This window comes from Epinephelus fuscoguttatus, linkage group LG19, assembly GCF_011397635.1.
Source record: "Epinephelus fuscoguttatus linkage group LG19, E.fuscoguttatus.final_Chr_v1".
Taxonomy (NCBI): Eukaryota; Metazoa; Chordata; class Actinopteri; order Perciformes; family Serranidae; genus Epinephelus; species Epinephelus fuscoguttatus.
Window position 1 is genome coordinate 12,152,596 of NC_064770.1, and position 16,231 is coordinate 12,168,826.

General features: G+C 43.5%; 1 protein-coding gene across 2 annotated transcripts; it reads left to right on the forward strand.

Annotated features, from left to right (window-relative positions):
• Positions 1 to 7,220: 7,220 nt before the first annotated feature.
• LOC125880002 (uncharacterized) lies at positions 7,221 to 16,229 on the forward strand. Of its 2 annotated transcripts, XM_049562207.1 has the most exons (3): positions 7,221 to 8,092; positions 12,232 to 12,339; positions 13,937 to 16,229. In XM_049562207.1, exon 3 carries the CDS (start codon positions 13,956 to 13,958, stop codon positions 15,417 to 15,419), a length of 1,464 nt encoding a protein of 487 aa, XP_049418164.1. In that variant the 5' UTR covers positions 7,221 to 8,092; positions 12,232 to 12,339; positions 13,937 to 13,955; the 3' UTR covers positions 15,420 to 16,229. The 2 variants fall into 2 exon arrangements, with proteins under 2 accessions (XP_049418164.1, XP_049418163.1); XM_049562206.1 differs by lacking the exon at positions 12,232 to 12,339 and having other exon boundaries at positions 7,223 to 8,092.
• The last annotated feature ends 2 nt before the right edge of the window (positions 16,230 to 16,231 follow it).

A 16,231-nucleotide genomic window follows, 5' to 3' on the forward strand; every position in this document is an offset into this window, starting at 1 on the left:
TCTTTTGCATTAAGAGTTTAAAGACAGAGAGTGTCATATATTGTATAGACTGCGAATTCCTTTGAGGCGAATTTGTGATAATGGGCTATGTAAAAAAAAACTGACTTAACATCCATCCATCCATCCATTTTCATGCGTTTATTCGGGGCTGGGTCGCGGGGGCAGCAGGATGAGCAAAGCACCCCAGACATCCCTCTCCTTGGCAACGCTTTCCAGCTCCTCCTGGGGGACCCCAAGGTGTTCCCAGGCCAGATGAGATATGTAATCCCTCCAGCATGTTCTGGGTCTGCCCCGGGGCCTCCTACCAGTGGGAGGTGCTCGGGACACCTCCAGCGGAAGGCGCTCAGGAGGCATCCTACTCAGATACCCGAGCCACTTCAACTGACCCCTTTTGACGTGAAGGAGCAGCGGCTCTACTCTGAGCTCCCTCCGGATGTCCGAGCTCCTCACCCTACCTTTAAGGCTGAGCCCAGCCAGCCCATGGAGGAAACTCATTTCCACAGCTTGTATCCGCAATGTCATTCTTACGGTCACTACCCAAAGTTCATGACCATAGGTGAGGATTGGGACGTAGATGGACCAGTAAATTGAAAGCTTTGCTGACTTGACATGACATGACATTAGTATGCAAACACTCCTTGGTATGGTATGAAACCTGCACTGCCACTTCCTCACTGGCATGGCAGATATATGCAAACTGGACTGAACTGTGGGCTGATTGGTTGGTTGAACTTCTAGTTAGATGTCATTGGCTGCTGCTTCTATTCTAATTTTAGTGGTACTAGAGTCAGACAATGCATTTAGAAAATAGTTTGGTCTGTAAGGCATTACATCTTTTACAGGGTTTACTTTAAGTCCTCCTATTTAGCATTAACAAGCGCCATATAAACATTTAATAAATGGTTTATAATAAACTGAAATGTAGTTACAGTCACTTTATTAATGTGAATCATTTGCCATCAATTATAACTTCTCCTATGAAGTAGGGGTGCTAATCAAAACTTAAATCGATTCTGTAGACAATGATACGATATTTGCTGATGTCACAAAGTCTGCAATGATACGATTTCGATTTGATTCAATTCACAGGCCTGCGACTGATATCAGATGATACCAGTAAATATCCTCATTGTCTTTTTCTTGGCCGCTTGCCGTTGTCTGCCGGGGGCTAGGTCGCTAGCACTGTCTGAGTATTTACAAATGTGGTGACGGAAATGTTGACACAGATGTCCTATGGGAATTTAAAAATAAAAGCTTATCTTAAAGATGATATGTATCAATGTTTTCACTTTACATCAGTAATATTGGGTTGTCAGTCGTTGAATCGAAATATCGATCCAAATCGATGTATCGTTACACCCCTACTATGAAGACATATTTTCACTACAGCTGTATTTCTCTACATATTTTCGGTTTTATTGTCCGTTTATACACCAGCATCCACTTATGGGTGACTTACAGGAGTTACAGTTGTTGACAAATATATTAACAAACACTTTTATCTGCTTATGACCACATTATAATGTGTTATAAACCATTTTTAAATGTTTAAATACTGCTTATAGATGCTAAATAGGGGGATTCAAAGTTAAGTGTTGCCATCCACTGAATTCGGTTCATTATCCAGCTCCAACACTAACAAACACACATGCACACATACATATAACAATTCAAGCATTCGCTGCCATACACATGCAGAGCCACACACACAGTCCCATGGGAGTGACAGATGGAGAGGGGCAGGACGGGAACAGGGGCTTGTACAATTGGGCCGGTGCCTCCATTGTGCAGTAGGCGCGCTGTAAGTCTATCCTCTACTAATTGCCAGAGCAGTTCAAACACAAAGTCTGCCTCTGAAATCCAATCTTGTGGGGTGTTGTAGAGTGAGTAAAGTTTACAATGTGTAACATTTTTCTTCTGGCAAGAAATGGGACAAAACATGGCTTATAGAAGAGGGGGGTGAGGGGATGTGAAGGAGAGGGGGGCAGAGAGAGAGGACGGCGGGGTGGATAAGTGCAAAAACGCAAAACAGAGAGAGATGTAGATTGTGTTGGCAAGAAGAAGGAAGACGTAACTGTAAATAGATCATTCACTATTTAGGCTGCATGTCTAATCCGGGGGCATCCGGACTGCAATGGTTCTGTGGCAAGTGAATGAAAGTGTAGCTGCTATAGGTGGATGGAGCCCTGTAAGGAGACACTGAGGAGGGACAGATAAGGAGGCGAGGACGAGTGATTGAGAGGTGATCTGTGGAGAGGGAGAGCGAGGTGCTGTAAGAGGAGAGGGACCGGCGGGGGCAGACGATGTAAACAAGACGAGTGTGTGCACTGTGTGACGGCTGCATGGCGGCGTCTGAAGCTGTCTCATAAACTGACAGTGACCCGGCTTCTACTCCAACACCACACGTAGCAGAAAATCTAAACAGACAGACCTGGAACGGGGCAGGCTGCCAGGTAATGCAACAAGGCAGCGCCAGTCTGCATTTTGCACCCATTCCAACCTGTTTCTCATTAAGCATTAAACAGAAATTACCTAACTAAGACCTCCATTCCCCTTAATGAGGGTATGCAGCTCCGATGCTCTCATATTCCCTCTCCCTCCCAATCCGTTTCCCGAAGGTGAACATTCCATACACTAATTTCAGTTTCACGCAGGAAAGACTTGTAGGCGCATGTGTTGTTTGTTTGTCAGAGCCAACGTGTGTGTGTGTGTGTGTGTGTGTGTGCATACTTCTCCTCAGCATGCATGTGTGTAACTTGTGTGTTTACATGTGGTCTGGCTCCAGACCCTGTCACTCATCCTCTTTGACCTTTAGTAAGCTGTGAAATTTAATTTCAGGCTTGGGTTGCTTTTTTTCTGCACAATCCTACACCTGTGCCAAATATGTCCATGGGGAAGTTGGACAGCAGTTAGAGCGCTGCAGCCAGGCATGTCTAAGACACACTGTGAGCCAGCCTGCCAGACAGACACACAGACAGGAGGTGACGCAATCATCAGAGTCTGACCCCCCCGTGAATGACCTCACCTTTGACCCTTTACCTCTCTGCCACTATGGGTGCCGACCGGGGCATTTCCAGGAGGCTTCGGCTAATTGGGTCAGATTGCACAGAGAGGAGCATTACGCCTGAAATTGGAAACACATGCAGCTATACCTCAGTGTGTATGTGTGTGTGGTAATGGTAGCGATGGTGGTGCAGCTCTTACTAGAAAGAGGTCTGAAGATAGGAGAATGGAGGAGGAGAGTGCTGTAGGTGAGGTGAATGATGGGAGGAACGATGAAAAGGATTGAAAATGTAAAAACAAATCAGCCGGGGAAAATCAAAGTGTGTGACGCTAGAAGAGGAGATGATGAAGGACTGACACCGGGCACCTCGGGGAGGTCGAAGCTCCGTAATTGAGGTCTGACGTCTGACTCAGGTGGCTCAGTTGCGGACAGACAGACTGTTAGCCTCGCCCTGACAGCTCAGCTATTTGCAATAATTGCCATAATCGCTACCTTCCAATTACGCTCAGATCCGAGTTTCAAATGAAGGAGGATGTCCAATGCGAAAGCAATAGTTGATGTGTGATGGCGCTGCGTGTGGGAAAGATTTCATCGGAGGAGGCGAAGGTAGTGAAAGTGACATCTGGAAATGAGAATCGGTTGAAGATGTCAGGATTGAAAAAGGTGGATCATGAGCAGGAGAAAATGACTGCGGTGAAACTGATACCACGTCTATGAGACGCAGTGAGTGATGTTGCCGAAGGCTTTGCGAGTTCCTCGTGTGGAAGGCGGGAGCAGAGGAAGGATCAGTTCTGTTTTTACGGGGCTTTAATAACAGTTTGACAATCTGTTTGGGTCATGAAAAATGTTGTTTGTTGAAAACACAAATCCTCAAAGGAACAACAGAAAACCGCTGTTGAGCATTGTGTTATTTGGCTGCAATATTGTGACCTCACTTTAAGGGCTTTTGGTGACGCGCGGATTTGGGAAATCTTTTGATGTGACAGTATGACGGATAACTTGTTCTGTGAATGAACCTTAAAATAAATCTCTATATCTCTTCCATCGTGAAATGCTTGCGGTTTATATTGCATCTATAAATGTGTGTGTTTGTGTGTAAAAGAGAGAGTAAGAGGGTAAAAGCCCAAGAAAAGGACATCCCCGCATCCCTGCCCTTTCCATCGTCATCTTTGTTTGACCTCCACTCCTGTCCACACTTAGCTAACAACTTTCCCTTGCTCTCTTTTCTCTCACTCCAACTCTCACTCATGCAGCCTGAGGCGGAAATATCTAAGTGCATGCAGGGCAAGTTCAGACAAAGAAGGAGATTGAGAGAATGGTGGGAGGGTTGCGAGGATTTCAAGTGACTGACACTAAATGCAAAGAGGGAGGAACGGCCGCGAGGGACGCACCAGGCAGTATATATGTGTGGTAATGGTACAGAGAATCTGGTGGAAGATTCTCTGAAATCTAAATCTACAGCTGCTGTATGTTGCATATAGTTAAGAGAAACAGAAGGAATTGAGATAGACAGTGTGTGTGTGTGTGTGTGTGTGTGTGTGTGTGTGTGTGTGCGTGTGTGCGTGCCATCGTGTGTGTTTGCGCAATCAGTCAATGGGTGCAAGTACATCAACGCTCCCTTCCATCTGAGGGTATTGACAGTGTTAAATGTCTCCGTCCCTGAGTGAAGACTGCACTTTAGTCTGCCTCTCTATACAGAAGTGACCCGTTTTAGCGGCTTTGAGTTTGAAAAACCTCTTTTCATGATCCCCCTTCTCTTTCTGTGTCTCCTCTCCAGTCCCTATCTCTCCCATCCCCAAACTCTTTCATGAGCAGTCTCTCAGGGGCAGGGTTGTAACACAACCCTCCCCTCTTTTGTCTCCATTCTTTTCCTTATCCTTTCATCTTTTTAAACATTCAGGGGGAAAGGGGTTTGGTGAGATGGAAACCACTACTTGGTAAAGGAAAGAAAGAGATAGCATGTGAGAGAGGGGGAGGCGGGAGGAGGGGGAGGCAGAGTCTCCCCCTCCTCTGCTCATCCACCAGTTTATGGCTCTCCTTTTCAACAAGGCCATTCAAGGTGGGGAGGCTCAGTGGACGCGCTGTTCTCGCGGGTCAATAGCAGTGAACCCTCGTCTGGTTTGTATGGGGACGACTTATCTGCTCAGAGGACCCGTTGAACTGTCTGTCGGCCTGTGTGTCCTCCATAGACCTCCATTGTGTCTCCGCTGGGCCTTCGCCGACTTTCCCCCCAAAGACCTGTGAGTGGACAGAGCAGCCAGTCACCAGCTCCTGTTTCCATCCTTTCAACTTTACAGCCGCCGACACTCACACTACCAACATTTACAGAAAAATGACTTTTAATTGCACCGAATAACTTAAGCATTAACCACTAACATTCAAAAAATTTTAAATAAAAGAACATCTAAGTGTGCGTTGAAGAATACTTCAACCCCCAAATGACCATCACCCAATAGAATTTGTTTTTCCTTGCATGCCTCCAGGTGAATGAAGAATCCAAAAATGGATAAAACTCTTGATGCATTGTGTTTAACAGCAAAAAAACTACGTTTACATATTCTCACACAACTCATTCAATATAATCCTAGTCTCATCTATCCTGCCATATGCTCAGTACTCTCCACACACACGTATTTTGGGTTAAACAAATAAGAACAGAACCTGTCCTGGTTGTGTGGAAAAGTTCTAAATATTAGGGTTTTACCAAAAATTCCAGAGTTTGGGAAGTTCCAAGAATATGACGAAATATAGAAGAATTACATGAGTTGTGTAAGAGTTTGTAAATGCATGTTTTGATATAGATTTGTTGTTGTAAATGCAGCATACTTTTACTATAACTCATCGAGGGTGTTTGCCTTTTTTGGATTCTTTGTGAGACATGCGCAACAGTTTTTTTTTCTCCGGATTTTAATGTAACACGGAGCGACTAATTTATGCAAACGGCCATTTGGGGGGTATAGTATTCCTTTAGGGCAATATGCACGGAACTTACATTTACAGTGTGGGACAATAATACATCTAGAATACACATCCATTTACTGAATTTTAACAATCAATTATTGCTGTGAAAATAAAAAAAAATGTTGAAATGCATAACCAGATAAAAAGATTTGTCTTTCATTAAAGTCACTGACAGCAAAAACATTTTAACAATGCTGTGTGTGTTGTAATACTTTACAAGATCCCCAGATTTGGAGGTGCACCAACAACTAAGCACTTGTTTCTTTGCCCATGGCGTCAATAAATATTTTCACTTTTTACAAGCAACCAGATTTCAGTTTCCTTAATGATAAAGAAATTAAAATATCACCGTTGACTCCTGAGGCCCCACATGAAGGTAGGACACTGATATTTAAGGTAAATGCTTTAAACACCACTTCAAACAGCTGGCAGTTCATATCCAATAAAATGGAAAGTAGATGCTTATGAAAATAATTCCTAGAGGACATCGAACAGTCATCCGGCCTGTAGTCTCACAAAAGAGATTATTCCTGGATGCAGTATTTATGAATAATAGCCGGTTGGCATGATAGGATTCAGGGCTGGGATTCAGGGGGCCCTGTGCTACCCACTGCCAAGGGCCTCCAAATCTTTAAGTCCACCCCTGTTTAAATGTATGCATGGAATTTTGGACTCTTTCCATGTTGAAATTTGTACCGGTTATGTTTGCACCACTTGTGTTTTCACAATATTTTCAATATAGTGTCCAGAAAATATGAAAGCACTAATAACAGCCAATGAGGTCATCAAGATCCAGATCATCCTGTCCAAGTGCCCTTCAGCAAGACACTCACCTGCCAAAGAACCAGGCACACATCCAAAAGAAAAAAAAAAGATCTGTTGCAAGCAAACAGGAAGCAATCTGAAACTGGGATTTGGCTTTTAAAACATTAAGTTACATCCTCAGGTCTGATTGAGCCAAATGAGATTATGTTGCACTCTTGCACTTGCAGACGAGAAGCCTTGACGAATTGCGCCATCCAGCTTCACTACAGCTTGTTTATAATAATTTGCACTGTTACCAACCCACAATGAAATCACATAACATGGAGCTGTGCCAACACAACACTGCTGGTAATTCGTCAAATTGTTTTCTTGTGAACCGTGGGGCGGGGATGAAAAAAGGGGGAGGTAAAGGTAAAGCATATCTCTGTCACGCACATGGGAAGTCTGACTTCACACACGTTTGTATGAATGCATCAAAACTAGCTAGCATTTTATGTGACTTTTTTTGGCTAATTTTGCGCATTTAACGCTGGATTACTGTTTCACATTAAATGCATATGTTTAGGAAACGACTTTTGGACACATCTGCTCTCACAGATGTTACTCGTTGAAGTGCTGTAGGTCTCTTTTTAATATACTAACCTCCTGAGGAAGAAAAAAAAACTTCGGCTTGTCTTTGCGCTTCCCAGGAGAAACCGGAGTCGTTAGCCGCGTTAAGTTAGCATCGGAGAAGAAGAAGTTGCGCCGGAAGTGGATGTTGACGTCTTCAAAATAAAAGCCTTGCTGCTTACCCAACGCTTAATCTAAGCACAGTTTACCTCAGATTGGTTTTATTTTGAAAGTCAGAACTAGAAGTTGCAATTCCGACTCTTGCTAGCTTAACTGTTTGCCTGACTTTACGCGTTTCAGGCGGAGTTCAGGTCTTAAAACATTTGGCAAACTTCTTCACCGCTCCACTTCTTCGTCCACATATTTGCGCTGAGATACCTTTCCCCGTGTCTGCCTTGGAGGAGTAACGACTCACGGAATATCATAACTGTGTGGCACGTTTACATTTTTGACACTTTTCTGGGCTTATTAAGCATTAAACCTTTTCTCCCTGCAGTGGAAGCGCTCCCAGGACAGACAGGAGACTTCTGGTTTGTAACTTTTTCTTTCCCCCCTTGTCGGATTTTTGGGGCGCACATGCGATGTCACGGACTATTAAAAGAAGAAAGAAATGTTTGTGTTTAGTTTTGCGGTTTCGGTACAAAGGCGTTTTTTGAGTTTAATTTTTTAAACCAGTTGAGCAACTGGCGACAGGACTCTATAATCAATGTGGTGTCAGCTGGAAGGACGCAGGGTCCGGATCTCACCTAAACGGTATGGCTTTAAATCACACACGTAGGCCTTTTAGTGTTAAACACTGTTTACGAATTAATATAGGCTACGCACATATTTATTGATTTGTTGATGTATTCAGCTGTTTAGATACACTACAAGTGACGTAATGTGAGTAAGAATCCTTAAGATATTTAATTAGGTCAGTTTATCAGTCTTATGTATAGATTTGGTTCCTTAAAAGTCCATGTTTCATTTATTTATTCATCAGCTCACATATTTACTTACACCCCTGCATGCAGACATAACTGGCATATTGTTTTCTTTTTTTTATTTCTTGAATTAAATATGTGTCTCAGTTATTTCATGCATTTTTGACTCACTTGTTTCTTTGCACAATGCTTTCTGAACACACCAGATACAGTCTTATTTTGCATTTTATTTTCTTTGGCAGTTGTGCCGTGGTAGTCAATTTCGCATTTTGTTTTCGTTGGCACTCAGTCAGGTGAGGTGAGAGCTACCGAGTCAATCCACCCCGCAGGTAGATCACACAGGTTGTAATATAAAACAAACCCGCAGCTGATGTCTTAATTTGATACTGTCAGGAGATCAGGGGCTTAAAGCTGTCCTGTGGGAGGTGGAATAAGCACTAAGGATATTCATTCATTCAGTTGAGCAGCTTTTACATCTTCTGTGGTATTACAGTTAACAAACAAAATGAAGTCAGGAAACTCTTTACAAGATGATGGTATTTCTTTCTGTTTCACAGCACTGTTGCATGTACCTCATCAGCAGCTGTGGAAGATGTAGTCAGATCTCGTACTAGAAATGTTCCGTGGCAAGTAAAAGTCAAATTCAAATATTTATCTGAAGTAAACACACAAAAGTATTAGCATCAAAATATGTATGAAGTACCAAAAGCAAAAGTATTCATTATGCAGTCAGAATAACATATTATGTAACTGGATTATAAGTATTGTGTACATCATTTTACTGTTACACATGGTAAAAGTGGAGCTAATTTCAGCAGCTTTATATACTTTATCTGCTGGGTATCTTGTTAATTTTTCCCCCAGAGATCAATAAAGTTTTATTTTTGTGTACAATATTACATCAGAGTGTACTTGTTGATTATATGAATCTGCAAAGTAACACGTAATTATGATATCAAATAATTGTGGTGGTGTGAAAAGTACAATATTTGCCTCTTAAATTAAACATAAAGAAGCAGAAAATGGAGATTCTCAAGTACTGAAGTACAGTATTTGAATAAATGTACATTCCACAAGTGTGTGTTGTCATCTTGTGTGTGTGAAAGAGAAGGCGAGATCTACATGTGATTGGAGCGAGATGTGACTGATAGAGTTGTTTCATATGGAGTTAGAGGAGGAGGAGGCTGGATCTATGCAGGCTGAGCGTGGTATGAAACAATCACAGACCTGGAATTAATGGGCTGTTTGCACAGTGGGACAGCAAGGCATTGTAAATGAGCACATGTGAGGCCAAAGCTTTTACTCTACCCTCACAGAGAGAGAGAGAGAAAGAGAGAGGGCAAACATTTACCTGTGTGTGTTTTGTATGTCACATGGTGTTGCAGCCACTCCTGTTGTCACTGTTTCCGTTGCTCACACTCAGGTGTGTTTCAGACCTGTCATAAAATCTGCTGATAAATGTGATGTGAGGCGCAAATTGTCTCCCGTTCAGCCGGCCTCCAGACATCTTCCACCCCCGTCGACTTCAAAGAGGCAGGATTAGGTTAGGACGGAGCCTGGTCCCAACACTAACACACAATGCATTAGCTCTCTGTCGGATGGACGTCTCTGACATTAGCCACGCTCGAGGGGGGCATTACTTTGTTAACAGGCTAATAGCACAGTAGCCACTGCCAGGTGCGGGACTGCTTTATGGCATCTGCTTCCTGGGGAGGGTCTCACAGCCAGAGGCCCTCTGTACCATAATTCCCCCTGATTCCCCCTTCACTCACGCTGTCTCATGTGGATTAAACCCCTGCGGTTCACACTGGCAGCGCTCAAAACAGAAGTCAGACCAATTTGCCAGGTGCCAGAGTTAGTAAAGACACACTTTCCTGTATTGTTTTTCCACATGTTCATATATGTGTCTGTTATGTTTTAAAGCAAAGCGTAGTAGTAGTAGTAGTAGTAGCTGCACATCAACAAGTTAGCTGGATTCACATGTTTTGAGTTTAGTAAAAACATATACACAGAATAATAATAATCACCAACTATTTTTATAATGAGTTTTTGATTCAGCCATTTTTGAAGAAAAGAATTCAAACTTTCTTGGGTTCAAGCTTCTAAAATGTGAAAATTTGCTTCCTTCCATTGTTTTACATTAGTAATTGTAATTTATTTTGGCTTTGAAAAACAAGAAATTTGATGTCATCCCCTTGGATTTAAGGAAATTATGACAGGTATTTTTTCAGCTTTTTCATGCGTTATAGACCAAATAATGAAGTCAGTAATCAAGACAAGAATTGGTAGATTAAATCAATTAAAAAAAAAGTTTCAGCCCTCATCATTTTATTTGACACACAAACGTAGCCAAGCTGCTTCACAGTAAGGAGAAACAAGGAAAACAGAAAAAAATGGTTTAATTGCAACAATCATTAACGACAGTAAAATAATCAATACACAGATAACATCAGTAACAGTACAAAAATCTAATCTGGTTGATAGTGGTTGAGAGGGAGACAAACACAGCATGTTACAAGACTAGTTGAAAGCAAAGTGAAATAGATCTGTTTCAAGCTGTCACTTAAAAATGTTCTCTGAGGACGTCTGCCTGATATCCTGCTGGGAATGTTACAGTATTACACAGTTTGGAAGAAGAGTTTCTTCTGACCGACGCTGGAGGATCTGAGGGAACATAAAGGCACATGAAACAAGGAGAAAACAGGCCGCTTCCCAGCCATTTAATTAATATAATTAATGCTAAATAATTCAGGTTGCCACTGTGGCTCACGGAGGCCTCGCCGTTAGTGTCATAGTTTAGTCTGTTTAGTCTGTTTATTCATGGAATTTTGCTTGGAGACGTGGTTGCTTTCTGTCTGTTTGTTTAGGCCCTTGTCCTGTGGTTTCAGGGTATTCTTCCTGTGCTCATTTGGAAGACTCTTAGGCTACGGAGATTAGGATTAACATAAGTGTGCAGTGTTGAGTGGGGTTTTATTTACTAAGTGAGGTTTTGGATTTAGAGAGACTGGGATTTTTGTGTCTGTGTGTGTGTGTGTGTTCATCTGGGGGGGGGGATTCAGAGGGCTTGGGTCTGGTCCAGAGGGCGGAAGAACGTCGTGGTCCTCGTCTAGCCTTGCAGGGAGCGCAAATGATGCGTGTCATTGTAGCAAATGGAGCATGGTGATGAAGTGCTGCTGCTGCTGCTGTTTTACAAAGAAACCACTTAGAGAGTGTGCTTGCCCACCTCCTGTGTGGTGCCTGAGTGCTCCAAGAAAGCCCTTAAGAAGCAAATAGCTCTCCTGCAACAGACTCACATAAGACAAATCCTGCAGATTCTTTCAGGATAGTCACCCTGTACCACCGCCAATTCAAAATGAGCTTCTCCTCCTACGGGTGACAGTGTTCACCTTTGCTGCATATGTTTTCTTATCGGCTTTAATTGCCATTGGCTGGCCTCCCCATGTTCTAGGGGTGTGTTAATAGCCTGGTTTACCGTTCGTCTTGCTTTCATCACCCGAAACACCTGGGGTTTTTTTGGCAGGTCGATGCATAGATCAGTAGCCTAAGCAAACAGGAAGCTCACCGCACTGTGATGTTATTTATCGTCAGCATGACAAGCAGGCACTTGGAGCCCCGAGGTTACTGCATGAGTGATGCGTCGACCAAACCTTGTTGCTCCTCAGTTTGCTGCATTGTGTCCAGGGTGTGGCCCTGCTGAGTATGTGTCCTGTCACTGAAAGGGTTTACCTTTGTCAATCGCGTGTATGCCCACTCTCACCAATGGTCACTGATGATACATCCATTCAGTCACCATGACGTGCCACAAGCAAACAAACACACTGATGACATCTGATCCTTCACACTTATTTTCTGTTGCCATACGTGTTTTTTTTTCTCTCCCTTTGCTGCCTGAGGAAACCGTGAAGGAGCCGCGCCAGTAAAGCTGCATCTCTGACATTCTGATCATTCCACCTATTTTAACTCTTTCAGAGTGACCTCCTCCCTGTTTCTCACCTCCTCTGAGCGCTGGTTGGTACGCTGTCCCACTGTACATGCTGCACGGACAGGTGACTGGAATATTTTTCCAGTTAGTCACAGGTGAACCTCACTTTGAAATACAAATGAATCACCTCTGCCTCACTTATGATTCATGTTTCGTGTAGATGATGTCAGACATGACAAACTACATGAAAAGTCTCCTGGGAAGTGTTTACATTTGGCTCACACGAGGGAGTGTTTTATTTGACTTTTGTACAGTTTTGTTGGTTAACAGCTATTATAATGACTTTTCAATTTGTCACCATTTAACATAATGTATCTTTAAGTGATAAGTAACACATATGTAATATAACTGGCAAAACATGATCATCATTAGTTCTGACACCACAGTTTTATTTTAATTGGGTAACTTCAATTTTTGTATGTGTGTGTGTGTGTGTGTGTGTGTGTGTGTGTGTGTGTGTGTGTGTGTAACACATTTATATCAAAATAATTCAGTTAATATAGTTAAAGACGCAGTCTCATTTGCTATAATTTAATGTAATTCATTTAGATTAATTAAACTAGGGCTTTAACTTACAGTTATTTTCAGTATTGATTGTTCAGCCTGTAATACATCAGAAAATGGTGAAAAATGTCCAGCTTAATTTTCCATTCCCTAAAAAGACGCATCCGAAATCCAAACATATTCAATATAGTATAACATATGGCAAGAAAAAGCCATACATGCTCACATCTGTGGATATTAAATGTTTCAGCTTGAAAATAGACTTTCAGGCAGACTAAAAGTTGCAGCTAGGAAATAAACTTTCAATGACATTTTTGGAAACATGCTTGACACTTGTGAATAACATTCTGTCCTGTTGCTGACACTGGAAATGTCACCTACTGCTACTGCTGCACGACTTGAGCTCAGAGAGACTTTATTACAAAGATTCTGCGGTATTTGTTTCATATTGTTGCTAAACAAAATGAACTGCTAATCCTTTTGTGATTACAAGCTGCACAAAGTTTAAATAATGCAGGTTATGGCAGGCATGGTGTTTACAGTAGCAAGGATTGCACATCACCATAAACAATCTCCTCCAGTCTGAGGCAGCAGATTTATTGCATTGTGTTGAGGCATCATTTTTCCAAAGGAAAACAACTTCCCCACAGCCCAGGTGTGTTCAGAGAGAATACCTGAGGTTTTCTCCGGCAGTGCTGGGATGGTTGCTTCTAATCTGCATGCAGACCTGAGGTCAACCATGTTTGTCAGAGATTCCCAGATTACTGGATCCTGGAAAAGCTGCAACAATAGTCGTGCTTTTAAGAGTTGAAAGGAGAGGCTTGTTTTCTGTTTTCTGTTGGCTGTAAAGTTTCTGACTTGCATACATACCAGGTTGTCAGTGTCTCCGTTTGAAAGTCAGCCCTTCAGAATCTACAGCGTTCGTAGCTGAACTCCACCTTGCCGCATGGAGAAGCAGAGGGCGACCTTGCTGTACTTGGTACTATTTTTCCATGACTTCTGCCAAGATTTTAAAGCCATACCTCAGTGGTTAAAGCACCAGGGTCATAAATCTGCAGTCCACCAGTAAAACCTCTCATTTTACATCTTAATTGAGGTACTTAGGTTGACTGTATAAGCCACAATGTGCATTGTTTAAAATAATGTTGTCTTTTTGTCTCTCCCATCTATTTACTCTTGTTTCATCAGCTGATACGTCTTGGGAGTGATGCACTGGCTTCCCCTGGTTGCCATGGTGATTGCCTCGGCCCTGCCCTTCCCTCACAACCCCGTGTCCAGGATTGCTGCCGCAACGACAGAGCCTGGCTTTGACAACCGCAGAGAGCACCGTCATGACTCGGCTGCTCACCTCGCAGCTCCCCCTGTGGACTACAACTTCCATGGAAATGCCTCACAAACGGACTACAACATGGCTGCTACCCTTAGCCAAAACACCAACAGACAAAACCTCCAGAACCATAAGGATTATGTGAAATCCTCCGCAGATGAAGAGACTTCCACGTTCAAAGTGGAGAATCAAGGAACCTACCAATCAAATAGCAACTCAGGCAGCGATGACAAAAGCAGTGACACTGTGGATGTTCCCACAGAAGGAGGAACACTCAGGACCGAGGATATTTCGCAGGATAATTCTCTACCAAAGGATTACAAAGCTGACAGCAGCAGCAGGAGAGATTACTCCAGTTTTGTGGACTTTTCCAAGAAGGACAATCTTCAGGACCCTACAGAAAGACTGCTGCCGGTTTCCACGGCGGAAACGCATAATGCAGTCAGTCCTGCTGCTAATCTAAAGGGTCAAAGAGGACCAGAACCAACTGTTCCCTCGGAAAAGCTCAGAGATGCACCTACAGTTGAGACAGGAAGCACGCCGACACCTGGGGCTGGAAGAGGTCCAGCTGAGGAGAGCTTGAACCTGGAGGCAGGGCTGGGTCTGGGGACCGCGCTGGACAATATCTTAGAAGGGGACGAGATGTTTCTGGACGCACATCCGCGAGTCCTGTTCTCACCTTCCCCGTCGCCTCCAGAGCACCCACCTCTCCTGCTCATGTTGGAGACCGGCCTGCTGGAGGAGGACGGGGAGGGAGAGGAGCAGGAGGACATGGACGGACACATCGAGGGTCACGGGGACCGGGCGATCGACAGGAGCACGACTCTGAGTTGGGCAGACTCTTCCAGAGTTACAGAGGTTGCCCGCCCTGTCAAAAGGGATAAACGCTCACACTTGATGGACAGAAGGAGAGGGGAAAAGTCAGTGTGCGAGGCGGAAAGTGTTTGGGTCACTGACAAGAAGACTGCCATCGACTCCCACGGTCAGAAGGTCACCATCTTACAGGAGATCCAGACGCAGACAGGACCACTCAAACAGTACTTCTATGAGACTCGTTGCCGTGAGGCCGAGCAGACAACCAACACTGGCAGGTCGAGGGCCGGCGCTGCACTTAAACCTGTTGGGACGGGCGTAGCTGGGGCCGGCTGCTTGGGCGTGGATAAAAAACAGTGGGTGAGTGAGTGTAAAGCCAAGCAGTCGTACGTCCGAGCGCTCACCAAAGACGCTAACAACAGAACCGGATGGAGGTGGATCCGCATCGACTCGTCCTGTGTCTGTGTGCTGCTGTCCAGAGCCAATCAGGCGCTGGGAAGGGAGGTCTTGACGAGGAGGGGGAGAGGCTGAGAGAGAGAGAGAGAGAGAGAGAGAGAGAGAGAGAGGGGGGGTTGATAGGGAGAGATGGCAAGAAGTAGAAAGTGACACAGAGCAGAGCAGCTGTGACATCCTTTTGTGTGCACTTTCACTTTCTTAAACTTGACTTAGTTGTCCCTCTCTCTCCTCCAGCCCGTCCTCCACCGTAACCTCAAAAGACTTTTAAAAAAACAAGAAGACCTCATTACTAGATCTTAGGGAAAATTGTCATATAGAGATTTTACTGTTTTTTGTATGATTTATCTTTCATAATCTAAGTTATTTTTGATTAGTATGTAAGCATGTGTATGTCTTTGATATTAATATATTCCTTTATATATGTGTACAATATGACACCAGTATACCTTTATGTATGAAGCTATGTATATCAGTGTGTATTTATAGAAGAAGTCTTCATGGAGTGGTAGGTCTCTCCAGTGTCTGATGATAATTCCAGCCTCTGGGCCGCTCGGGTTGTGAGAGGAAGGAGCGCCACCTACTGAGGCTCCACTTTACTGCTCCACACTGTTCACACATGGATTACCATGAATGTGACAGTGCATTTTAGTATCAGATACAGAAACTACAGCATGGGCACACTTAAGCATGGTTTCACTCAGGCTGACGATTTGACAGTTTTGTGGCAGGAAACATCTCCGAATGTGGAACGTGTTCAGTGTGGTTCATGAATGTAAACCCATGTGGTTTGTAAATTATACGACACTTAAAAACTAATTTTACCATCTGCTGGTTTGTTCAGTTTGCCTGCCAAAATGTGGTAATAAAGGATCTTTGTACTCGGCACA